Genomic DNA, 26,509 nt, shown 5'->3' with positions numbered 1-26,509 from the left:
ACTCATTATTTAGGAATTGGTTCACAGGGTCGTCACATTTTCTCAACTAGACTATAAGCTCTTTAGGTCAGAAATTATGTTTTATATATGCGTTTGCACCTTATGGCGCCCGGTAGAGACTGGGAAATAGAGCTGGGCTCTCTATGCAAACATCTGTTGGTTGATATTTTAAAGCAACAGAGAATATGCTTGGACACAGGATTTGACCCTGGGACTCATAAAGAGGTAGAATGTGGCATATCAGAAAAGTGTGCAGAGTATGCAGTCCATAGCCCTGAAGTCCTTTAGGAGGAAAACAGACTGCATCTGATCTAACGCGGCTGGTGGCTTGTACCAGGGGTCAGTGGCAGGAGTCTGGGGAGGGAGGCCTGCAGCCATTCTTCTGGGACAAATTTCCTGGGTGACTCAGACAAGTAAGCAAGATGCGAGGGGAAGGAGGCAGCTCTACCAGGCATAGGCACTGACTAGAAAACCATCCCTCCCCTCTCTTTCCTTCTTCCCACTTTCTCCCATGTCCCGTCAAGACGAACCTTGATGGCCTGTTTCCTCCTCCCTTCCACCTACTGCCAACAGGCGGCACATTCAACGATTCTCTTTCAAGGTGACTTTGAAATTCTTATAAGCTTCATTTGTGGTGGATGAGTATCAGGGTGGGATGGGAAGAGGAGGAGACAGAGAGGGGCCACGCATAAATGCTGGTCTGGGTCCACAATCGAGACCCTGCCCCGCCTGTGGCAGCAACACCCCTGCCCGTCCACACACATCTCCTGACCTCCATCTGGAGTGTGCTGGACCTGGCCCTCCCAGCTCTGTCCTGGGAGGTTACAGGGATATCTTTAAATAGGTCACGCTGGGAGTATTTAATTTACGGCAACAGCAACAGCTACAAGTCACCGCTCTCCCCCTGGAGAACAGGTTATTTCTTAAACATTTACAGCCGCCTGCGGCCCCCGTCCTGGGAGCTCTGTGTGTCTAAGGCCGACTTAGAGATGATTTGGACTGAAAAGGCCAAGACTGTCTCTGAGAAAACACTGAGGGCCCAGCACAGTCTCTCCATCTCCTGCACCCTCACCCCGAATACCCACGGCGCAGCAGTGAGCTCTGCGGATTGATGATTAGTGCCTGCTCATGCTGGGTCAGCTGTGACCCAGCACTAAGCACTGTCCTTCAAAATGGACTCTAAGGAGAGCAGGAGACGAGACAGGAGCAGAGAGGCCACTGTGGGAGGAGCAGGGCCAACGCACTCCAAGGCTCTCCTTTCCTCCTGACCATCTTGGGGGTCTGCCTCCTCACTCAGGATCGGAGCGATGGGGCCATTGCCATGGGAGGTCCCGAAGCACCCCTTGCCCAAAGGTGACAAGGCTCCCTATGTGTTGGTGGCCCTTTGGAGAACCACAGGTCATTGTGGCACAGTGATTAAGCAGCTGGGCTCAGGAGACAGACCGCCCGGATTCGAATCTCAATGCACCAGCTGTGTGTCCTTGGGCAAGTTACTTAACTTCTCTGTGCCTCATGTGTAAATGAGGATAACGACAGTACCTACATCTTGGCATTGTTTGAAGACTGAATGAGAAACCGACAGAAAGCCTTTCTGAGCACAGCCCCTAGCGAAAGTCATAGTCATCGACATGGATATTATTTTTCGGGGGCCTCTGTTTTTGTTAGTCATGAGAACAAACATGGTTATTCTATACATGCTGTATCATGTGTGGAGAGTTTCTGGGTGAACCAAGAAAAAAAAATCAAAGCGCATATCAACCAGCTGCATCATGAAAAAGCAAATGTTCATTCGAACGACAGTCAATTCCTAAAATAATTTTCCCTTTGATGACAATGACCTTGTTAACCTTGATATGTTTCTAAAATATTTCAGGTCATTGGAAGAGAGGGCAAAAATCATGAACATAGGAAATTTTAAATTCTACAGGTATGTCACCTTCAGAGCTGGGGCAGAGAATGTGAGAATGTGGCAGGAAGGAGCTTTAAGTCATTTTGCACCTGGTGCAGTTCTATCAGAGACACCCACCCGTCCCTGACTGTGAGAAAGACCCCAATTAGAGCGAGATCAGAGGTACAGAGGCTGTAAGGAGATGAAGAGCTCTGAGGAAGCCAAGCCGAGGAATGGGCACCAGACTGATTTTCATGAGAGATGGGCACCTGCTCACTTGGCTCAAAAATAGAACAATGTGGATCCGATGCCTGGTATTTGGATTGCAAATATCAATCTGATTAATTTTATGGCTCCAAATCTAAAATACAGATGTCAGGCAGGGCTACTTCTTATAAACGAAAACCAAGTGAATGACATTTATTTTTGATAGAGAGCCTTAGTGCACCCCTCTTTCCAGATAAGATGGGCTCCCTGGCCAGTTGCTATATTCCGGCTCCCCTGGGACCCTCTACAGGCCTTTTCTGAATCAACCATCCCCGTCTTCTGGGTAGAATAAAATTTACCCGTATCGCCTCCTATTCAGCTCAGGGCCTTAATAGTTGCCTGTGGTAACTGGATAAATACATATGCCTCAAGGCTTTAGTGAAGCAAAAAAAAAAAAAAAAAACAAACACACAAAAAAACTTTTAAAAGTATTTTTTTCTCTCTCCAAACTATATGCAAAAGGAATCCCAGTGAATCCTGGACCAACGCAAAGGGATGGCCTGGTAACGGAGTATTTCAGGCAGGGGGCTGGGCCAGTGGAAAAGGCTCCCCTAGAATCATACCACCTAAACAACTTCCTGCTTTGCCCGTGTACCTGGCATATGGTAGCATTCAATGTTTCTTAAACTTAGCAGCCAAAACCACACACTAAGGAGAATTTTTACACATGCTTAGTATGGGAACGCCAACAAAGTATGTGGCATTTCATCAGCTACACTCAGTGCTTAGGAAGGAACCAGGTATCTGGATGACTTGAGCATTTGAATTAAAGAAAGGTTGTATCCCTTTGGAGCTCAGACTATACGACTCCATGTCTCATCTTCACTGATGAGAACTCAGCAGTCTCGAAGCATCTTGACTGTGCATGCACACACTACCTAGCTGGTTTCCTTTGTCCTCATCAACGTGACATGTGATGGCTAATTAACATTATTGACGTTCTGGTGCAAAGCGGCAGCGCTCTGAATTGGTATCAAATTCTGCCTCCGTAGTTTTTTAGCCAAATGACCTTGGATCTATCTTTGTGACTCAGTTTCCTCATTTATAAGAATGGATCTAATAATACAACCTTCGAACAATTGTTGCAAGGCTCTAGTGAACAACTATATCTAGAGTCATTTTGTAAATGGAAAGCGCCATGCGAAGATAAAGTAGTAATACGTGCAAAGGAAATACTCTAATTTCCCTTAGAAAGCGCTGCAACATGGGTTAAAAGAGGCGATTACTTCTGTAATTCTGCAGTTGGATAAGTCCCGAGAATATTCTTTGGACAGTTCGGCCTCTGAGCTTAGGCTGTTTGATTGTTTTCCTTTCATTTTTCAGGGTCCGTGGCCCATCCCACCAATCTAGCACATAAGCCTAATTCGGTTTTGCTCCACGCATCAGAGAGTTTTAAGACAGCTATTAAAACACCACATGGAAAAGCTTTGCAGGGAATTCTACTCCACAGAGAAAACCACAGAAACCACGACGCACCTTAACTATCTCCCCACCCCCACGACTTAGCCAACATTACGGCTGCATTCTGTTAGTACAATCCAACCAGTTTTATTGCTTGGAGCAAAATCTGAGGTCCAAATGAACTTCAGAACATAAAAAGTAAGGCAAACCTCAAAAGGAAACAAGCTTCTTTGGGTTTTCAAACAAATATTACATATCAGAGGCATTCTTCTAACAGAGGAGATCCGGCAGAGCCGAGAGGAGTCCTGCTAATTGCTCCACAGAAGTAAAACTGGAATCGGGGACTCATCCAGAAGAAAGAGGAGCTCTTTTCATCATCAGGTATTAAAGTCTACAACCTTTCATCAACTCCTTCCTCAGACATGAGACCCTCTTGTGCCTTTTTTGAGTCCCTTCCGTGCCGAGTTACTACCTTCCACGTTAAAATTAAGATGTATTTTCAAGACGTAATAGTATCTCATCGGTAGTTACCCTATTGTAGCCCTTTTGTTTTGTTTCTTTTCTACCTTGCTTTCTCTGATTTAAATGTCATTTATCCACTATGAATGGTGGTGTAGTCCATGAATTTGTGCAGTCTTGCCACTACTAGCTACGCAGAGGAAATGCAATAACCAACCAACACTCTTTCTAATGAACCGTCCATCCCCAAAGCTGCTGCCTGGTTCGTTACGTTTCATGGACAACTCCTCTTCCTGCAGTTGACACGACTGTCCTCACTTATCGTTTGTTTACCACAAGGCCACTGATAAGAGTTTAACGTCTACATCCGTCTTGAGTGCAGAATACCCAAGGATCTTTCCAATTTCCCCAAATTCAGTAAAATGTCCAAGAAATGCCAATAGTGTGATAACCAAATTACTATCTCTAATACCTGGCAGCGGGACAAAAATTCTTTGTCTCATCTGTTCTAATTTTTAGGCCTAAAACTATAGTCTCCAAACAGGGAGGTGGGAAAGAACGGGCACCCAGGAATGATCCTGGGGCAGGGTCAGACCCTCTGGATACTCAAGTTTGTATCCTGGTCGTAGGGAATGGTGGGACCTATTCGAACATTCCCTGGGGGTGTCGCAGAAAACCTGAGAATGCACCTGGAGCAAGAAGTGTGGTAAGGGGATCTGTGCCCTGCCTTAATTCGACAACAAAAATGGGGGATGAGGAGCATCTTAACTCAACAAGCATTTATTACATTACTGTGATTAAATGTCTATGCTGTACCAAATGGTAACGGATACACAAAAATAACTAAAGGAGTTTGGAAGTGAGCAAACAATGCTTATATTTCAAAATAAGTTCCTTGAGGACCTTTTCCTGTGCAGGACCTTTTCCTGTGCAGGCCACTTATTAACATTGGTCCCTCTGACCAGCCCATCAAGGGACTTAGGACACGATGCTCTCCAGAGCTGGCTCTGTACAGTGATCCCGACTTTTTCAGCTGTGCAGGGCCCAGGAGTTGTTCCAGGAAGGGAAAAGGTAGACAAGTAAAGGGTAAACCGTATTGATCAAAAGTAATCAGTCCTGGGCGGGGGGCATGCAGATGTACACGTGCCTGGGTGCCTGAGGCCGTTCCTGAGATCTGTTCCCTAGAATGCTTGTCATTTTCTTCAGATTTTCTTTCAACTGTCGCTGTTTTAGGAAAGGGTTTCTTAGGAGGCAGAGAGAAGGTGAGGTGAAGGAGAAGCAGGAGGGAAGGTGTCACTGCGGCGAGGGGAGGAGTGGTGTATGTCGTCAAAAGCCATTAGAAGGTTCCCAGTGACCTTAGCAAGAGCAGTTCCATTGGAGTGAAACTGCCTCCTGCTCCTTCTTTCATTCCTGCAATCTTATACACCCTCATAATTCACGTATCTCCTTTACAGTGTGAACCTCGGTTAAGGACCATGTGACAAAATATTCCAAGTTAATGATTACGATAAATTTTAAGCCCTCGATCTGGTTATGGTGATTAATTTTCTCCAATTACACAGGTACACGGAGCCTATTTATTGGTTACATCAGGGCAGTAATTCATTATAATTATTCTTCTCCGATTGATTCCCTAATATAACCCTTACAATAGCTCTTTCAACGGTCTAATGAAAAGCGCACTGGATTGAGTATAGAAAACCTGATTATTAGTCTTGATTCCAAACACATGGTCTTGGAAAAACACTCAAGTATTCAGAACCTAGACCATAGCAAAATAATACTTACAGCAGAGAGTCATTCATTCATTCAACCAATATTTACTGAGGAGTTACTATGTGCCAAACATTAAAATGGGCATTAGGAATAGAATGCATAGGCATAAGGCATAATCACTATCCTTAAAACAGCACCAGACTGGGGAAGGAACTACACAAATAAGGGTGAAAACAGACTATAGGTAAAAGTATTTCATAGCTACAAAGCACAGGGGACAGTATCCATTTCTACGATTGCGTTGTTCACCCTAATGTATTCGCTAATGGTTCAAGTTTACTATTTGAGTACCTATGTTATATGTGCTATGCTAGACATGGAAGACGTCAAGATGAATGAGATAAGAGCAATTCAAGGAAATGAACTCAATCTGCATATCTCAACGTGGACAGACTTTCAAAACATAATGCTGAATGAAAAAAAGACAAATTGCAGAATGGAGAGGTATAATCATGGAACCATTCGTGTAAAGTTTAGAAATCATACAGTAAACAAAACTATGTATTATTCACGGCGATAGATAACAGGTACATAGATAGGCTGAGAGGATATGCATAAAATTCATGACAGTGTTTTGCTTCTGGAAGGGAGAGAAACGAATGGAATGGGGTGGGGGTATGGACAAAGTGTTCTGCAAATATTTTTTAAAAAGAAAATTAGCCATGGTCAGGTTCTCATGCTGGCACAGATGTGCTTGTTATATTATCCTTTGTGTCTTTCTGCATTTAAAAGAGTACTGGAAAGCAGTCTCTGCTCTCCAAAGACCCGCAGTCTAGTAGGGGAGACAGACGTACAAACGGCCATAATGTCAGGTGACAGGCATTTTATTTGGCTGCATCTCTCCCTGTGTCTTAAACAAAGACTTGTGGGCAGATGGCACTTCAATAACAGTGGAAGGAATCCTGTGTCTGTGTCTCCTGCTCGTCCCCTTTCTATCCACACAGTGGCCTCACCGCCACCTCGGAAGAGCAAGGCTTTCTTGCTTAGGTTTTGTCCCCTTTTCACATTTTCATCCCCAAACCCCCTTCACCAATCTCCGGAACTTGCTCCTTTTCTCGAGCTGAGGAAGGGATGCTGCTCCCTTCTCTTCTGTACTAGAGCAAATGACCCACTCTTCATTGACCTCTTTTACAATTTTGTTCCTTCAGCTCTCCCGTCTTTCCCTCTCCAGTTTTCAACCCCTTCCCTCCCCTTTCCTCTGTATCCTATTCACACATACATAGATATCTTCACTGAATCCCAGTCTCCCCGCTAACCATTTCCCACCCCTGGATGAAGGCAGAAGGCTATTGTTTAGAAGGCTATTGGTGTTAGAAATTAAGGGAGGTGAAAAAGAAGGAACCGAAATAGAGAGGTAGAAGCAACAGGAATCACTGACCAATTTGAAATTAGAAGAGAAGGTTCAAGGATGATTTCTAACTTCAATGAACAAGGTAGTACCAGTTCTGAACATGTGAATTTAAAGAACATGTGGAACATCCATATGGAAACACATAGGAGAGTACTAATAATTATTATTAGTATAAATATTTCTATTCGCCTAGTGTCCCACATTCTTTCATACACTTTGATTTTCATACCACTCCAATAAATACAGTAATACCCCTAACTAGTAACACTAATCACTAAGAGCTCCCTCCTCCTTAGCAAGCACCTACCATTTCTCCATTCAGCAAGGCTCTTTATTTGAGCCCCTCTATTCTATCTGTCAGGGGCTGGCCGTATGTCACGGTAAAGCCCTGTCCTCCGGGAGCTTACATTCACGTGGAGGGGAACAGGCCATAATGAGATAAATGTAACGCAGAAGTCAGGAGCTGACTCAAGGTCAGAGGCTACGGGTTATGTGTAGTTGAAGCAGGTGGCCAGGGTAGGAGGTATCTGAAGAGAATTCTAAGGGAAGGGAGGAAGTGACCACCTTGGGACAGGTCATTTTGGGCAGGGGGCACAGCCAGAGCAAAGGCTTTAAGTTGCCAATATGCTTTCTGATGGATTTGAAGATGGACAAAAAGGCCAGAGTGGTCACGGAGCACAGACCAGGAGGGTGAGTCGCTGGAGCTACAAGATAAAGGCACAGCGGTTGGCAGAGGCCGCCACACAGGGTCGTAAAAGACCTAGAGACCTAAAGGCCACGAGAGAACATTTGGATTTGACTCCAAGTCTTGTGCATTCAAAGAACTACTCTGGCTGCTGTGTGGTGACAAGACTCTAGGGCAGCAAGAGTGGGAGAGAGGCTAAGTTCCGAAGCTCTTGAGCGACTGGTAGCTCAGGTAAGAGAGCCTGGTGGCCTGAGTTAGGGTGTGGCAGGAGGGCGGTGCCAAGAGCATGGATTGGACATACCTTTCAAAGGCAGGATTTACTAACAATCCTAACAATCGATCATGGGGTGCAGAAAAAAAGGAAAAAGACAATGAATGCAATGATGTAGGCCCTAGTGTCTCGCTGGGTGAGTGGTGACACCATGCAAGGGGAAGGAGGAGGGTGGGTGGAGAGCAGGGTGAAGGGAGAAAAAGGACTTTGGGTTTGGATGTGTGAAGTATGAGACCCGATGTGTTAGATGCCATCATATCCTCTCAACAATCTTTTTAATATCTGCAAGGGTATGGCCGCTGGCCCTGTTCTATGGATGTAAAACTAAGGCTTTGCGATGGTCTTCAGTTTAAGTTGTGAAGACCAGTGGGGTCACGATGAATTCTGGAGCTCATGAAGAGAAAACGGGCCAGGAGGCCGAAACAGTAAAATGTAGTCAGGGAATATAACCCACCATAAGGTAACGCATGGGCTTGTCACTACTGGGTAGGTGCAGTGGCTTTGAGGGAGAGAATTAAAAATATGCCCCTTTTGCTACCTTTCAGGGATTTGCAGAGATATAGTAGGTAACACTGAAATGGTCAGACCATGGGTCCAACTGGGATAGCATTAAAGGTAAGAATCACTGAGTAGGTTAGGAAGGAGAAATGTCAGCGAAGGCCAGAATGGTGTGAGTTGAGCTCTTCTTGGGAAGTTATGGGCAGGGTTTTAATGAGGCGTTGGATGGCATTCAGGCCAGGAAACTGTGTGGGTATAGTCAGTACACCCCAGGTATAGCCTGAGGGTACCATAGAGACCATTCGACTGCAGTGAAGGGAGGTAAAGATGGAGGAGCAGAAAAAGGCCAAGTTAGGCCGGGCCGTGGAAGCCAGGCAGAACATCCTGGATTTTGTCCTTGGGTAAATGGGGGCCGATGATGGTTCCTACAGCTTGCGCTGAAACATGGTCAACATTCACCATTTCTTAGCTAACATTTTCCTCAGATGTTGCCAAACTTATATTGGCAATGCTTGCATTTTACTTATATTTAATATTTTTCATTTGCAATAAAAATGATCACATATAACATCTAGGTAGATATTTTGACATGCTAATTCCCTTTGGTTCCAGGCTCATTCAAATAATACACTTTTGTCCAAAAAGAGAAATTATAATGTGAGGTTATGAAAAGTCCATTTCCCTCTTAACATTCTTCCTAGCAACTCAGCTGTTTTCATTGGCTTTTATTAAAACAACCTTTGTGTGAACTGGCAATTTGTTTTGTAAATATCAATGAAAGCATATTTCAGAAAATATAGTAATAAAAACCAACTCAATTTCAGAAATATGCTTGCTGCCAGACATCAGTCTTCAGCTCGTATTATAAGTATTTCCAGTAAGTCTTAAATACACATTAACATGAGAAATAGCTTACTGTTTAAGATCAAAAAAGCTGAAAAATCCTTCACTGCCTCTCAAAAATTGTTCAAGGGTTCTGTCCAATAAAATGTATTTCCCTTTTTGATAAACTGCATTTATAATGGTTTAAGCACTTCAATTCAAATGAACATTTTCCCCCGAAAAACCTACTTAGACTCAGTTTATTATCATCCTAGTGTCTATATACTGTATACCTTTATTTAAGAGGTTTGGGATATTAACTTTTTAGCAATACCCATCTTGAACCCTTACCCGGTTTCCAAACCTTTATAAGAATTGTAAGTTTCGTTCAAGAACTCCAGGGAAACTCTTTGACTGTTTTGCAAGTATGTACAATTCAGCTACTGTCACTAAGCTATGAATGTTTACTAACAGAAAAATATTACCCTCGACTGAACTATAAGAAGAAGGAGAGACTGCTAACTATTTTAAAGAACTTTCCCTCGAATGCCTCCGGTTGGCAGATAAACTACCTCTGAGAAGGGAAATGGTGTCTGCATAGCTCTTTTCAGGGCTCTCTCACAGTCAGCCATGTGTCAGTCCCTTCATCTCCTCTCGGAAAACCTCCCCTCGGTCTAAGTAGCTGTCCTGGTTTCCACAATATAGCTTTCTTCATGTGTCAGTCAGTGAATTCATTTCATATATAGTTTCAGTGTGCTACCACGTGCCTGCCTAGAAGCATGCTTGCGAGTATGGAGCAGATACAAGGAGTCGAAGGTGTGATTTTGCTGTGAAGCAGCTCAGATTATACCGCTGCCCTACAAAACATGAAATGATAGCACGCCATTCAAGGCATTCTGCCACCAAGTAAGAGGTTGCAAGATAAATGTGAGGGGAGATAAGTGAGGGAGAGGAGAGTTAGGAAAGCTCACTGCAAGACATGGATTAGGAGCCCCCAGCCCCAAAAACGAGTGTGAAGAGGAGAGGGAAGGTGCAAGTTCATTCCAAGCAGGGAGACTAATGAGTGAAAGGGCAGGATGGGGGGATGAACCTCATTTACTAACGGGTTATTAGATGCCACGTGCTAGAGAAATATTTATGAAATGAAATAAATATCATTTCATCTTTACAGCAAGCCTGTGAGGTGGATATTATTATCTCTCCCTGACAAAAGGAGACTACAGCTCAGACAAGATAAGAAAGTTCCCCTAGGTCATATTTCAGAATCAGGAGTCACTACGTAAGTCGGCCCGGTCCCAGAACTGGACTTTCTCTAGCAACTCATTGCCTTCTCCGTGTGTCTACAGAGCGGCAAGGAGATTGTTAGCATGCAGCGATTCAATTGGATGGCAAGATGGGGCCGGGTTAAAGGGGGCTGAAGAAGCCAGGATGATTCGATTTGGAGATGACAGACGGTCACTGGTAGTTTTGGAGCTGGCTGTGAACACGGTGTGAAGCAGTGTTTAGGAAAAGATAAATTGGTAATAGGTTTGATACACAGGAATAGGTGCTTCTATAGTGAGTAGTGGCAAGGGGCGCTTGCAAAATTTCGGGGCTCAAATGATGCAGGCCTGGGCTAAGATGAAGGTATGGGAATGGAGAAGAGGAAACGTTAAAGGGAAAATCAAGGTGAACTCGAGGCAGACTGAATCATAAGGCTAATGGCTCACAAGTAAGCTCCAGCAACTGGGAAAATTATAGTGCCATCGACAGAATCTAGATAATTGAGAGACAGAGGTGGTGTAAGACTTTGCTGAGCCAAATTTTGGCAGGCACGACCAGAAAATGAAGTGTACTTCCAGGTAGCAGAAGAGGTCATTTTTCGCAACTATTTTTGGAAAGAGGAAAATAATTTTTTCAAGACCCCCCAATAGTTCTATTTTTCTACTTAAATGGCCTCAGGCAGAAGCCAGAGAGTCGAGTATAAAAAGAAAATGCTACCATCTGTCTCTTGTCTAAATGTTGTTTATGAAAGAGGATGAGAGATAAAGGATGAAGTCTCATTTCAGGTAAAGTAAGTATACTTTCCATATTTATTTACTGGTTTTAAGTAACACTTTGCTCTCAAATTTAAGTACTAATCAAACGTTTCAATAGACATTCCTTAAATAACTTGTTCTACTCTAATAACACTTACCTTATAACAGTGTTTTGGGGTTTGACATACGATAAAATACATAAAATTTTGTTTTGAATTCCAAGGCTTATATAAAATGCTATGATTATCATATCATAACTTAATAGTTCTGTTAAGAAGGAAGGAAGAACCAGTGAAAAAACCTACAATCTGGTCCCTTGTGTACTATATCACCACATGTTTTTGGACCAGACCTTCAATGGTTGAATCCTCAGTTTTGTAAAAGGCGGGGGGGTGAGCCCAGATACTCTGGGAATCTCCACCCCCGAGTGAGTGCTGTAAAGAACAGCATGCCATGTATAGCATCAATCTGTCTTTGATGCAAATGTTACTACGTTTTTGAAAAAGAGGAAACAGACATTGAGAATGAAAATATAGAAATTGGAAACAAGACCTCATGAGTTTCAGTAAGGACCTCAATACATTATGGCAGCTTTTTACAATATTTAAAATTATGTGGATATTTATATTAAAGAAGAGTTGAAGGCTTAACCAAGGAATAAATAGTATCCAGTCCCTTAAATTGGGGATTAGGGACCTGAAATCATCATTACAAAATGAAATTAGTGAATTGAAATAGTGAAGCTGGTGGGGTTAAGAGGTGTGTGGTCGCCACAAACATTTTTTTTTTTTTTAGTGTTTTCTGTGGTGGGTCACAGTAAGCAAATGGAATAATTGTTATGAAATAGTTGGTCTCACAAGTTATGGCTGCCATTTTGCTACGCATAAAAAAAGACGTGAAAAGAAATAACCATCCTCAGATAATGTGAAAATATGAAAGTATTTAACAAAATTATCAAAACCTCACACCAAATTCCACCTGTGTTATAACAAAATCAACCTAAATAAACTTTTGGAGAACCCTGGAATTCTGAAGACAACTTTTGGGAGCAAAAGTCTGTAATATCTTAACGATGAAAAAAAGAAAAGGATTTGTATCTGGCTTCTGAATATTTTCTATGCTATTATCACTTAACACAGATAACATTGTGAGGTTACCCCTCCCCGACTCCACCCTCTGTGTTGACACAAAAGCTCTGACCATAACACAAAATCCCAATTGAAATACATATACCTCAGTCATTTTTAAGCCATGTGACATCATACCTAGAGATAAGCCTTGAACAATATATAAGCTCCTAAAGGGAAGAGCCATGCTGTTTAAACAAGTCTGAAAAAAAAAATGTTTTAAGTGATCATGAACAAAGCTTCTGCTAATCTCCCCTTTCCCAGCATCACCTGCTGTATACAGACTTGGAAGAAATGGAAAAATCACAACTGATTACAAAATCTCTTAGACCAGAGTGATATCAGCAAGATGGCAGACCAGAAACTATAGTCCTCGTGTCCCCTATGAAACATTAAAAACACAACAAGAGCCTGAGTAAAATAACTTTACAGGAGTTTTGAAACCAGCCAAAGACCTAAGGCAACCAAGTGAATACCCAATCACAAAAAAGCCACATTCACTACTGTCGGAAAATTTGTGCCCCTTTTCCTCTCCTTTGCCCCATTCAGTGGACAGTCTTTTCAACAACTGGTGCTGGGAAAACTGGATACTCACGTGCAAAACTAAGGTTGAACCCTTACTTCACACCATTTACAAAAATTAACTCAAAATGTACCAAAGATGTACTGTAAATGTAAGGTACAAGGCTGTAAAACTCTTAGAATAAAACACAGGGGAAAAGCTTCGTGACAGTGGGTTTGGCAAAAATTTCTTGGGTAGGACAAATACACAGGCAATAAAAGAAAAATCAGATAAGTTAAACTTAATCCAAATTAAAAATTTTATACATCGAAGGATACTGCCAATGGAGTGAAAAGGGAACCAACCCCTGGAATAGAAAATATTTGCAAATCCTACCAGAGTGACATAGCATGATGGCAGATTAGGAAGGTCCAGACCCTCTGTTCTCCACAGAAACATCAGAAAAACACAATGGCCAAGAGTTGACAGCAACCCAAGTGTCCAGCGATGGATGATGAACGAATAAATAAAAGGTGGTCCATACATAAAACGGAATATTATACAGCCTTAAAAACAAAAAATCCTAGTACATACTACTATGAATACATGTATGAATGCATACATGAATAAACAAACCTTCAGGGCATTATGCTGTGTGAAATAAGCCAGTTACAAGACGATGAATACTGTATGATTCCACTTCCATGAGGTACCCAGAAGAATCAAATTCATACATAGAAAGTAGAATGGTGATTGACAGGGGCTGGGGGAGGGAGGTATGGGGCATTATTTAATGGGTACAGTTTCACTTGGGGTAAATGAAAGAATTCTGGGGATGGACGGTGATGATGGTTGTACAACAATGTAAAAGCACTTAATGTCACTGAACGGTACGCTTAAAAATGGCTAAAATGGTATTCTATAATATTATGTAAATTTTATCACAGTAAAAAAATCTTAGGCCCAAATGTCTCCAGAGAGCACTTTCTGTCACTGAGTGCTTAGGCTGACACCTCTTCCTCTCACTGTGGCCAATAGAGAGGCTGATCTGAAAATTGCATGAAAAGATTTTAATTTCCATGATACCAAACAAGCATCTTTAATCTCCTTATGCTGCTGGAGATCATGTCACATAGGTAATCTTATGTACCTAAATATCTTCTTCGTATGTAATCGGAGGTGTGATATTTCACGTATGTTAATAAGCTAACGGTTTTAATACATGGATAGCCAAGTTAGCCACTGACCATTTGATTGACAGAATTAATTTAGGATCTGTGTGCACCCAGAAGCTGTCTAACCTACATTTTTCTCTCTTTCCATTTAAATGTGCCAGATTTATTTAAGGCACATATGGCTCTCCCTACCTGAAATAATCATTCCCTTCGTTCTACCTGCTCAAATTCTACCCATTCCTTAAGGCCCAGCTAAAGGAACTATTTTATAAAGCATTTCCTGACTCTCCCAGCCCACATTCCTCTTCCTAACCGCTAGTCTCTATCTAGTCAGTTAGTGCTCAATAAGAGACTGCCTTGTCTTATTTGCTATCATTTTGTTTCAGAATCAACTAAAATGTACTAAAACATTGACAATTATTGCAGCCCGAACGGATGACCGAAATAGTGATACGAGGGAAATTCACTAAAACAAAACGGTGAACTTGTTTGTCTAGTACAGCTTAAAGTCTAGTACAGCTCTGTGTGAACATGAGTTTAAAACTATTGTTGACTTGGATTACTTAATCAATTAATTCTAAAAACAGGCTTATGGGAGACTGGGAGGTGGACCTCCCTCTCTCCCAGCCCTCCCCTACATACCACAGACACAGACACACACACACACACACACACACACACAGTCATCCACACATACTGGAGCACAAATTTGCACATGAGAAGCAACTGCATGGAAAGAAACTCTCTGGGAACTGAAGCAACAACATTCTATGTGCAAAGCACTTTGCTAAGCCCCATGAATAAGGAATTCATACATCTCCAGACATCTTTAACCCAAATTCAGTCTATTACATTGGTGGTTAGGACATGCCTCTGGGGCCTGGACTGCTAGGTGAAGCTGGGAATTTTCCTCTTGGATCAGACATGAAACCAAAATGAGAAAATAATATGAGAGGAGGTGGAGGGCAGTTGTCTACCTCTTGTGATTAAAAAACAAAACAAAACCATGTCTTCCAACAAACTGAAGAAGTTCACTCTTTGTAGTTGAAACTACTATTACTTCGAGTTCAAATTCTTTCTGTTCATATGTAAGATTTATTGAAATTATATTGTTTGAGTAGGAGCAAGAAAGCTGAATATTATTTCAGGTTTGCAAGTCGTAAGGAAAAATAGTGCCTTTCGGTTTTCCATTCAACTGGGAAAATTATAGCTTCATACTTACAACACTAAAGCTGGTGCAGTGTCAGCACCTCCATCAAACGCTGTTGTTCAGCAGTTTATAACTCAAGCAGAAATGTTCTCTCGGCCCACACTTGGCCGACACAAACTCAGAGAAAATGGAGAGAAAGCATTTTGGCTAGCGCTGACTTATAAAAGCAAGAAAGAGGGCGCCTTTACGGAGCATCTTGGAAAACATCTTTGAGAAGTTGAGACTAGAACAGGGGATTACTGCGTTGCCACCCTTCATTCCTAAAGTTACAGAAATACCCCAAAATGACATGATGTCACGTCGACATTGGCATTATCTTAACTATTTTCATACAATTCTTCCTCAGGCAGAATGCCGTATCAGACAGAATTCCGGTTCAGAGAGAAACACAATGATAGTGGGAAATAAGGACAGGGAGGTAGAAATTTTTCATGAGGGCATCAGAAGTCTTGAGCTATATTTTCCCTTTAAGTACAAACTCTCTAGTGCACTCTACACACACACACACACACACACACACAATTTAAAAAAAATCATTTTTTTTTCTAGTTCTTAGATTATGTGAGAATGGCAGGCTGGAATCACCTTCGTCCTTCCTAATGTTATCTTGTCTTAGAAGCAACTTAATGTTGGAGGGTATTTCCAGTGGCAGGTGACAAGCGCTACTGGACTGCCCAGCTCCCTGGAGGTGGGCGGGTGCAACGTGAAGTCACATGCATGGCAGGTGCTTATGGCCGGCCTGGTGCCTCTGCGGCATTGTATGGATGAGTCTAGCAGCACACCCGTCAGGACTCTGACCTCCTGGAGTACCTTCAAACTATATGACTCTATCACATCTGTGATATTCTGGCATCCGGACACTACACAAGAAAGTCATCCTTCCCACCTGCGGAAGGCACACCTGTATTAAATACATTATCATCTTAGGTCTGCTTTCACCCAGCATTCACTGCAACCTTACTGTGGGCCAGACTCCCGGTGATTCGATAGGATTTCTGGCCTTCAGGAGATGTCAGGAGGAAGTGGGCCGTTCACAAAGACAACTCCAGGACAACTGTGGGGTGACATCTGAGCCACTTCCCTGCAAAAGATCGGACGCGCCAGAGCGATACCTCTGCTTCTCCCCACCAGGCACGTTTCAACACCGTTTGAAATCGCACCGACTCCCCGGGCGTCCCCTTTCTTTTTTCCTTAGAGCTCACTCTGTAAAGCACACCCTGCGGCTGCGATGCTGGGTCGTTTCTCCAGCGGAATGACCAGACCTGGGACGGGGGCAGTTTTCGGGGAGGGGAGCGCTTGCTGCGTCCCCCGGAGAGTCTGGCCCGGCGCTGGCAGAGAGGGCTCACGGGGCTCCCAGCTCACCTGGTTGAAGTGTGCAGCGACGAGTGACGGTTCCCATATCTTGGAACTGGCGTTCGTCGTCCCGCCTTTCTCTTTCTTGGGTGCCATGCAAAGGACTGGGGCAGCACTGGCTTCTAAATTGGGCGCAGGCCCAGACAACGCGTCCCCGCTGCCATGGGAACCGAAGCCACGCCCAGTTCCTGACCGAGTTCCGCTCCCCACCCCCAAACCTCTTTTCAATCCTCAGGTCAACCGCCTCCGTCGCCATAGCAACCGCGTTTCCCGGCGGCAGCAACGCGGGGGCGGGACTCCCTGTCCCGTCGGTTGAATCTTAGGGTTTTGCAGCAGGACTTGTGCATATGGAGGAGGGGGCGAGGCGGGCCTCGAGCTGGTCAGGCTACTTGAGTCACTTGGACCCCGTCTTATAGCTTTTCTCATCCGAGGCCTTGTCTACAAACCCAAAACTCCTGCAATCTCGTCCACGACTTCTCCACCAACATTTCTTCCTTCCTGGGTAATGGAGTATGGGGAACTCATCCCCCTGGAGACAACGGCCCATGCCATCTTCTCATCCACTCACACCTGCCCCAAATGCTTCCTACCTGAAGCCACATTTATCTCCCCGACACAGGTCCAATCATCCTCCACGAGATCCTTCACGTAGCTGTGGAGGGGATTCCCTGCCTAATCAGATCCAGTTTTTGTAAGCCGTACTGTACTAGTAAGTAGAGTCATTCTTTTTCCCTTTTTCCCATCTGGCCCTCACCAGTATCTAAAATAGCCTGGTCAGAAGAGATCCCAAAATAGCAATGGTGGCAATAATAATAATACTAGTAACAGCAGCACTTGTTTCTTGAGCACTGGTTACATCTCGTACATAGCTATTTCTTAAACATTCTGAAACAACCTTCTTCCAAGTCCCACAGGGTATGACCAAGGACACCAGGATTAGACTGCAGGATTATCTGAATCCCAAATCCAGTGTGCTTAACCTGTACACTACTCCCTACCACAGTTTCAGACCTGCCAAAATGAGAGATGCCCCTTTGGGGACTAGACAAACTTCTATGTACTTTTTATTGCAATGAGGACAGCCAAGGGCAAAGCTCAACCCAGAGTATTTTGTTCTCTTTAGTCCACGTCAATGGCAGTGGTTACCTGTTCCCCTAGCCCCGTGCTTTAATGACCCCAATGGGCCAGGGATGGCTGCGGTGAGGCCTGCGACTGAATCCTGACATCACTGGGTACAACCTGCCAGGCCAGCTTCCACAGGGGGGAGGTGTGCTGACCCCTTTTATTGCTTTGTCTGAGGAAGAAACTGTGTATGGTGGGGACAGTGATATACAGTCACTACTTTATTTGGGCGGCGGGTTTAAAGATGATGCTTCTTTTCAACTCTTGTTGATAATTCAGACCAATGAAGGGAAAGGTTCTCTTCCTGCCCTAATTCTTCAATACAGTTTTTAAAACAAGAAAACGTAATTTCTAGAAACAGTCTTTTTTACAAGAAATTTGCAACAAAAGTCAACTGTTCACTTCTTGTTGTACTATGTATGCTTTATATTCTGGGAGGGAATAGATCCTTGCAGCCTCGTCCATAGGTCACATCTCAAAGCCCTCTCTTCTTGTCATGAGAATGAAATATCTGATGCATGGTGATGCCAGAGGGATCGTACCAGAAAGAGGTTTTCCTGAATGTCTCCATAGCAACCACCTAGATTCAGCACCCTAGAATTTTCTCCAAGATTTTGTTCTTCTCTAAAATGCTCTTTATAAGATGAAAATGGTCTTTGGATATGGCTCGAACTTAAAGATTAATCTCTTTACAAAAAAAAAATCTAAGCAATCATTGATTACATCATTCTGAATTTTGATCATAATTGTTCTCATAGGTTTAAACTGTTTGGGGGAAAAAGTCCCACATTTTTATTAGAAACGCAGTAAAAAATTTGTTGGCTTTCCAGTTATGTTTTATAAAAAATTTAAATGTTTATGTATGTTACTAACTTTCTTCTTGAATGTGAATGTACATTTCAAAATAAACATATTATGTATAGTCAGTTTAGCCAAATCACTAGCAGGTGATTAATAAAATAGGTTGGAGATAAGAAAGAGAAACAAAGAAGACAAAATAGAATAAGGAGAAAAAAGTAAAATTAAGTGTTATTTTAAATTGCAGAGAAAGTGCCTGCTAGTCATGTCTTAGAATGACAGTGGTCCAACCCCAATTTTGGTAGCCATAAAATGTTCATGGCATTCATTGTGGCAAAAACTAACTGTTCATTAAATATTTCCTTTTCTTTCCTCCTGCTATGAGAGTCAGACATTTTTCAGCCTGCCTCACCCATAGATGTGAACATGTGACTGAGTTCTAGCCAATGGGACGTGAGCAGAATGCTATATCCCCATATCCAAGCCCCGCCCACAAAACATCTCCCACACACTGTTCATGCTGTTCTCCGATCCGCCCAGATATTGGGGTGACCCTGACAGCCTTGAATCTATGAATGATTGCTGTGGCACGGTGGACCCTTTCCCATGAGCTTCATCCTGCTTTCTGTTCCAAAGGCATTTGCTCGGGAATGTTAAGTGGATGAGAAATAAACTTCTATTTTCTTAAGCTGCTGAAATACTGGGGTTGTTATAGCAGCTAGAGTTACCCTAACTACTGCAAAATTTTTGATTATTTTCATTTGAGGATTAGCTGAATAAACACGAGAAAACAAGCTTATTTCTTTCAAGTAGGCAGAACTCAATGCTGGGTACTGTGAGAGGAATACCGATCTAACCCCAGCTGTTGAGTCTTTTGTGAGACTGTATCCAGTATGAGCCAACTGATGGCACCCGTTACTCGGCCTGCTTAGACAGCACATTCTTTCACTTCTTTATTAAGTAAATGAATCTCTACTCTAAAGGCGTGCTTTGCATATTAAATACCATAAACTAGTCTGCTTATGTCACGTACGCTAATGAAAATTTCTGCCCATTTTTCAGAAAATGAACCAACAAGGTCCATCACCTAGACATCTGTATACACAAATTATAATTTAGCAAATATTGTCAAGGAATAGAACATTTTAAAAGCCAAAAATAAAGATTTCAGGATGGAAGAATATGTTTCCAGGCTAATCTTTTATAGTTTCCTTCGTAAAATCCTACCAGAATAAATTCCAGAATAGAAGGTTTTCAAAAATTGATTTAGAGAACTTAAAATAAAGGTTTTATTACAGAATGTGTTTTTGCATAGTTTTGGCCTTTTTCATTATTCTAGGGAAAGTGGTACTCCTGATAATTTATGATACAAAATGGGAAGACATTATACAGTAACCAAATTTATAGGGGGTTTCATCATAGAATTGGTCTGTTTAATTTCAGAAAAATAGGTGTGAATGACAATGTTCATAGTTTTAAGAAGCTAGAGCCACTCAGCTAGAAAGGGACCCTGCCTAGAAAAAAAAAAGGCATTACCATCTGTCATACATTTATGGTTTTTTTTTGTATAATAAATTGTTTCCCCCACTAAATATAAGTTGAAACTTTATAAGCATATACTTTACTACATAAATTTTCCCATATGTCAGTGGCTAAACAAAACTATACTATTTGGAGAATTTTCTTTCACATTGGCAGGCTTACTCCTGGTTTGTTCGATTTAGTTTTTCCAGTAAGATTTTGCATTTAATATTGTTTAGCTCAGCATGGATTGTCTACTTTTAGGGATGTGCTGTTTCTTTAGGATACTATGGTCACTGAGTATGTGATTTTTTTCAAGCTTATACTTTGATCTTACAGAGTTCAGCGAACACTTATTCAGGTGTGATGTCTGAGGCATTGTTTCCCATACCTGAAAGGGTCTAAGATTTCTACTGTTGTTAGGTCACAGCAGGAGCTAGGGACTGATTCACTTCCAGGCCATGATTTCAGGTATTCAAAGTACATTCAGATGCAGCAATCTGCTTGCCTTCGGCTAAGAAGGCCTCACAGATGTCTCCTGATATTTCAGACTGGCATCCTACCTCTCAGAACACCTTTCACTGTGTGTTTGTGTTATTTACCAGCATGATCTCTGTGCTTTTAAACCTTCAACATAGAATGTTATTACGCACTGTCCTTGAGTTTTTATTGTGTGTGATGCAGAGGGCTTGATCTCTTTCAGCTACAACGTCCAAGACATATGGAGAATATTACACCTGCATTCTATGGTCAGCATTAGCTCCCTACTCAGTTGTGAGTGCAATTTAAAGTGTTGACTTTAATCTTTAAAGCCCCTCATTGTTTAGAATCCAGTTACTCCAGATATCACATGTCTCCCTAAGCATCATCGTGGCGATTAAAATCAGCTGCAGGACTTGCGTTCATAATCCCACGTGAATTGTGGGGAGCCTGGGAGTATATCACTTTCTAAAGAAGAACTTCCCTAAGAATCCTCTGTTTCTGTCAATGATAAAAGCAATAGTCGGAGTTTATAGTTTTGGCCTTGAATGTCCTGTCATATGCCTGTAGGTCTCTGGAACCATTATGAAGTGCTGCTGATTTAATTTTTATGTTATTTTATGTTATTTGTGGCCAAGAATTGAGAATACCAAATCCACTTTTTAATGAATCAGAAAAATAACAGTTGTATATTTTAAAAATAGAAAAAGCTAAAATTCATCTGTTTCAGATTTGTTAGTGTGGGAGCTTTGACTCTAGTATTCTCTCACTCAAGTTTTTCTTTGAATCTAATTTTAAATGTCTTCAGTGAAGGGATTTGCCGTAAATCCTTTGGGGACTATTTTAAAATCCGTAACTCATGGTAAGTCATTTCTCTAAATGCTTAGCTAAATGTTTGATTTTTTAATGTTTTATCAGATGTCTGTTACTTATAAAATTGTGCTATGTTAAATAATAACTTTCTTTTTATTGTGTACAAGGTTCAAAAGCTATGGCTGAGGTGAACCTACACCAAAGCACATTATCCCAGACCATGAAGCAATCTTCTGGGGAGAAGATGATTGGTAATGGGGTTTTGAGGAACTGGTAGCCTTACACATAATGGTTTAGACTAAGAGTGGTGTCTGCTACTCTTCTTACTCCTCCTCCCTCAACTCCTCTCTTTCTCTTTCTCAGCCTGACCCTCTCTGACCATCAACATTTCTTTAAAAAATGCAGGGTGCCTCTAGCAAGGTGTCTGAATGACTTCCAAGGAAGTTTGTTTCTGACTATGATCTTGTAAATATTAAATACAACTATGAATAGTTACCTTTTTCTGTCTTATGTGTGTCAATCCATGTTTCCATGAATTAAATTTACTTTTGCTGGCTTTCTATTTTTATGTAAGATTCTGGTGTTAAATGAACCCACATTAAGACCATCTGTAGGATTCTGTTCCACACTGTTCCATTTTGTGGAAAGGGGTATCAATTCAGTGGCACTAATCTGCTTCACTTCCTCTTATATTTCAAACCCATAGATTATTTGTTTATCAATATCAACAAGAGGATATAACATTTGTAAATATTTATGTACCCAAATAGGAATACCTAAATATATAAAGCAAATATTAACAGACAAAAAGAAATTGATAGCCATATAATAATTGTAGGGGACTTTAATACTTACGTCAATCATCATCTAGACAGAAAACCAACAAGGAAACAGTGGACTTAAATGACACATCAGATCAGATGGCTTGATATTTCCAGAACATTTCACCCCAAATCAGCAGAATACATATTCTTTTCAAGTGCACATACAACATTTTCCACGACTGACTACATGTTAGGTCACAAAACAAGTACCAGTAAATTTAAGAAAACTGAAATCATATCAAGCATTTTTTTCTGACCACAACAGTATGAAACTAGAAATCAATTATAAGAAGAAAACTGGAAAATACACAAATATGTGGAGACTAAACAGTGTGCTACTAAACAAACAATGGGTCAACAAAGAAATCAAAGAGGAGATTAAAAGAAATGAAAATGGAAACACAATGTTTCAACATCTCTGAGATGCAGCAAAAGCAATCCTACGAGGGACATTCATAGTGATACAAGGCTACTTCAAGAAACAAGAAAATTATCAAATAAATAATGTAATTTCACACATAAAGGAACTAGAAAAAGAAGTTAGTAGAAGGCCAAAGTTAGTACAAGGAAGGAAATAATAAGGATCAGAGCAGAAATAAATGAAACAGACACAAAAATACAATAAAAAAGATCAATTAAACTAAGATCTGGTTCTTTGAAAAGAGAAACAAAATTGATAATCCCTTGGGGTGGCCGGTTAGCTCAGGTGGTTAGAGCATGGTGCTAGTAACACCAAAGTTGCTGGTTCAATCCCCACATGGGACACTGTGCCCTCCCTAAAAAAAAAAAAAAAAGAAAAGAAAAGAAAAAAAGAAAATTGATAATCCCTTAGCCAGACTCATCAAGAAAAAATTAGAGAGGGCACAAATAAATAAAATCATAAATGGAAGAGAAGAAGTTACAACCAATACCATGGAAATTCAAATGATCATTAGAGAATGCTATGAACAATTATACACCAACAAATTGGACAACAGAAGAAATCAATACATTTCTAGAAAAATGCAAACTTCTGAAACTGAGTCATGAAGAAATAGAAATCTGAAGAGATCAATTACTAGCAACAAAATGGAATCAGTAATCAAGAAACTCCCAAGATACAAAAGTCCACGACCAGATAGCTTCATAGCTGAATTCTACCAACATTTAAAGAAGACTTAATACCTATCCTTTTCAAATTGTTCAAAGCAAACTGAAGAGAAAGGTACACTTCCGCAACCATTTTATGAGGCAAGCATTACCCTGATACCAAAACCAGACAAAAAAAAAAAAAAAAGAAAAAAAAGAAAAGAAAATTAGAGGCCAATGTCCCTAATGAACATAGATACAAAAATCCTCAACAAAATATCAGCAAACTAAATTCAACAATATATTAAAAGGAGCATACACCATATCAAATGGGATTTATCCAGGGATATAAGCACGGTTCAACATCTGCAGATCAATCAACATTGATACACCACATTAACAAAACGAAGGATAACAACCACACGATCATCTCAATAGGGGCAGCAAAAGCATTTGAAAAATTCAACATCCATTTGTGATAAAAACTTCCAACAAAGTGGGTCTAAGGGGAATATACCTCAACCTAATAAAGGCCGTAGGTGACAAACCCACAGCTAACATCATATTCAATGATGAAAAGCTGAAAGCCTTTCCTCTAAGATCAGGAACAAGACAAGAATGCTCACTCTCTCCACTTTTATTCAACACAGTATTAGAAGTTCCAGTCACAGCAATTAGGCAAAAAATAAAAAAATAAAGAAAAAGAAATAAACTGCATCCACATTGGAAAGAAAGAGGTAAAACTGTCACTGTTTGCAGATGACATGATAGTATATGTAGAAAATCCTAAAGATTCTACCAAAAACTATTAGAACTGATAAATGAATTTGGTAAAATTGCAGAACACAAGATAAATATACAGAAATCGGTTGCATTTCTACACACTAATAATGAACTATCAGAAATAAAAATTAAGGACACAATTCCACTCACAACTGCATCAAAAAGAATCAAATACCTAGGAATACATTTAACCAAGGAGGTGAAAGACCTATATACTGAAAACTATGCAGTAACTTTTAAATGTTCTTTCTTAGGTTTCTTCTACCCTTCAAATGTAGTATTTTATACCATAGCCATCTCTCTGAAAGGAAATAAATATAATACATCTGATTAAATAAATTTAATACATCTTATTTTACTGGTTGATTGGTGGTGTTACTTATAGGAGTAGGGAACACTAAAAGAAGAAGGGTCTCTGGGAGCGGGTAGATGAGGAAATTACGACTTTGGTTTTAGATATATTCAGCGTGTGTACCCTTGAAACATCCAAACATGTAAAGTGGGCGATTGGATATATGGGCCCACTACACAGAGCAGGAGTAGACACCGGTGAGTCGTTCGCATTTATGGAGCAACTGAGCCTGAGTGGCTAATTATGCCTGGAGAGACCACCTAGTGAGCAGGAGAGCAGGGCCTAGAGCTGAACTTGAGGAGTCCAACCCGGTCCAAGGCTGTGAGGAAGAGGATGGGCCTGGAAGAGAATGTGTGGTCAGAGGGGGAGAAGTAGGGGTCGTGTCACTGGAGCCAAACGATGAGGGTATTTTTAGAAGGAGGGAATGGCCCGCAGTCCTGAATGCTACTGTGAAGTCAGGTAAGAAAGACTGAAAAATGCTTGCTGGATGCAGGGACAATGAGGTCAGCGGTGGTTAGCTGCTTCACTTTCAAATATTGGGAAGCAGGAACTGTGGTCATCTGAATGCAGTTGCTATGCACATGATTTTTCTTACTGTTGTTGGGTCAAACTAAACGTGACGTTTGGTTGTATGTGTCAACTTGACTGGGCTAAGGGATGCCAGAGAGCTGTAAAACATTATTTCTGGGTGTGTCTTTGAGACTTTTCTGGAAGAGATTAGCTTCTGAATCAGTAGACTGTGTAAAGAAGAGAGCCCCCAGCTATGCCTGTGGACACCATCCAATCTGTGGAGGACCTCAACAGGACAAAAAGGCAGAGGAAGGATAAGGGTGTCCTCTACGTGACCTGGGACATCCATCTTCTACTCTAGAACACCAGAGCTCCAGGTTCTCCATCCTTTGGACTCAGACTGGGTCTTACAGAACTGGCTGTCTGGTTCTCAGGCCTTTGGGTTTGGACTGAAGCTACACCACTGGCTTTCCTGAGACTCCAGCTTGCAGACAGCAGGTTGTGGGACGTCTCGGCCTCTAGAAACGCATGAGCCAATCCCTCATATTAATAAATCCCTTTCCACATACCTATATGTATCCTATTGGTTCTGTTTCTCTGGAGAACCCTAATATGCTCATCTTTAACAGTGAATTTTTTAAAATTGCATTTTCTATAGTTTGATATGCGGTAAGCTCTTTGAAAAATCCTATCGGTTACAATATACAGTTTTTACTGTATGCATTTTTTGACATCTTTTTTTAGATATAGATAAGCATTGGCTTCTGGGTGAAGTATAAAGGAATATTTACGACACTGGAAAATATTCTTTCATGCTTTTAAAACATCTAAGAGGGGAATTCATTGAAACCTAAAGAGTCTTTCTAGTAAGAATAGGAAGGAAACCATTTTATTGAAATCTACTTTAACTACGTTTTATGAAGATGTCAGTCTGAAAAAGGAGGAGGAATTTTCTAATATTAAGGAAAAGGTCCCACACTCCAGGTCTGCCACCTTCGGAATACACATTATCAGAAACCTTCCAATGAAAGAAAGCTCCACTTTACGCCTGATACAAATGGATACAAGGAAAGACTATGAAGGGGAAAAAAAACCCAAAACATTTGGACTCAGACATTAGGAAGAAAAGGAAGATTATACGAAAAGATTCCAAAATAAAATGATTTTAGCCAATGCACAAGTCAATCAGCAGAACAAATACTGTTCCTAAAGGTCATATTAGAGGCTGCTTTCTCTGCCTCCATTTCTAAATGAATCTATTCAGCTCTTCCACCATTTCCTTTATGGGAGCCAACCTTTCTAACTTCACCTACCAGAAAATAATGGCTTCATTGACTCTTTCCTGTATTTCAACTCTACTCTATTAAACAAAACCAAACCTCATTCTTTGTCTGTTGTGTTTCACATTTTCTTTTGTGCCTGGCAGTACCTTCTT

General features: G+C 41.3%; 1 protein-coding gene across 5 annotated transcripts in view; it reads right to left on the bottom strand.

The window, feature by feature from the left end:
- Positions 1 to 17,011, bottom strand: part of SPAG17 (sperm associated antigen 17) — a 166,552-nt gene extending 149,541 nt beyond the window's left edge. For all 5 annotated transcript variants that reach the window (XR_013991776.1, XR_013991777.1, XR_013991778.1 and 2 more), the window contains exon 1: positions 16,813 to 17,011. Coding sequence is in view for 2 of the 5 variants with exons in the window: in XM_081026597.1 (XP_080882723.1) it covers positions 16,813 to 16,899 (87 nt within the window). In the remaining 3 variants the exon portion in view is untranslated. The remainder of the gene's footprint in view (positions 1 to 16,812) is intronic.
- Between the last annotated feature and the right edge of the window lie 9,498 nt (positions 17,012 to 26,509).

Source organism: Rhinolophus hipposideros, assembly GCF_964194185.1.
Source record: "Rhinolophus hipposideros genome assembly, chromosome: 19".
Lineage (NCBI taxonomy): Eukaryota > Metazoa > Chordata > Mammalia > Chiroptera > Rhinolophidae > Rhinolophus > Rhinolophus hipposideros.
Note: the sequence above shows the minus strand (reverse complement) of the source record. Positions and strands in the feature narration are given on the sequence as shown.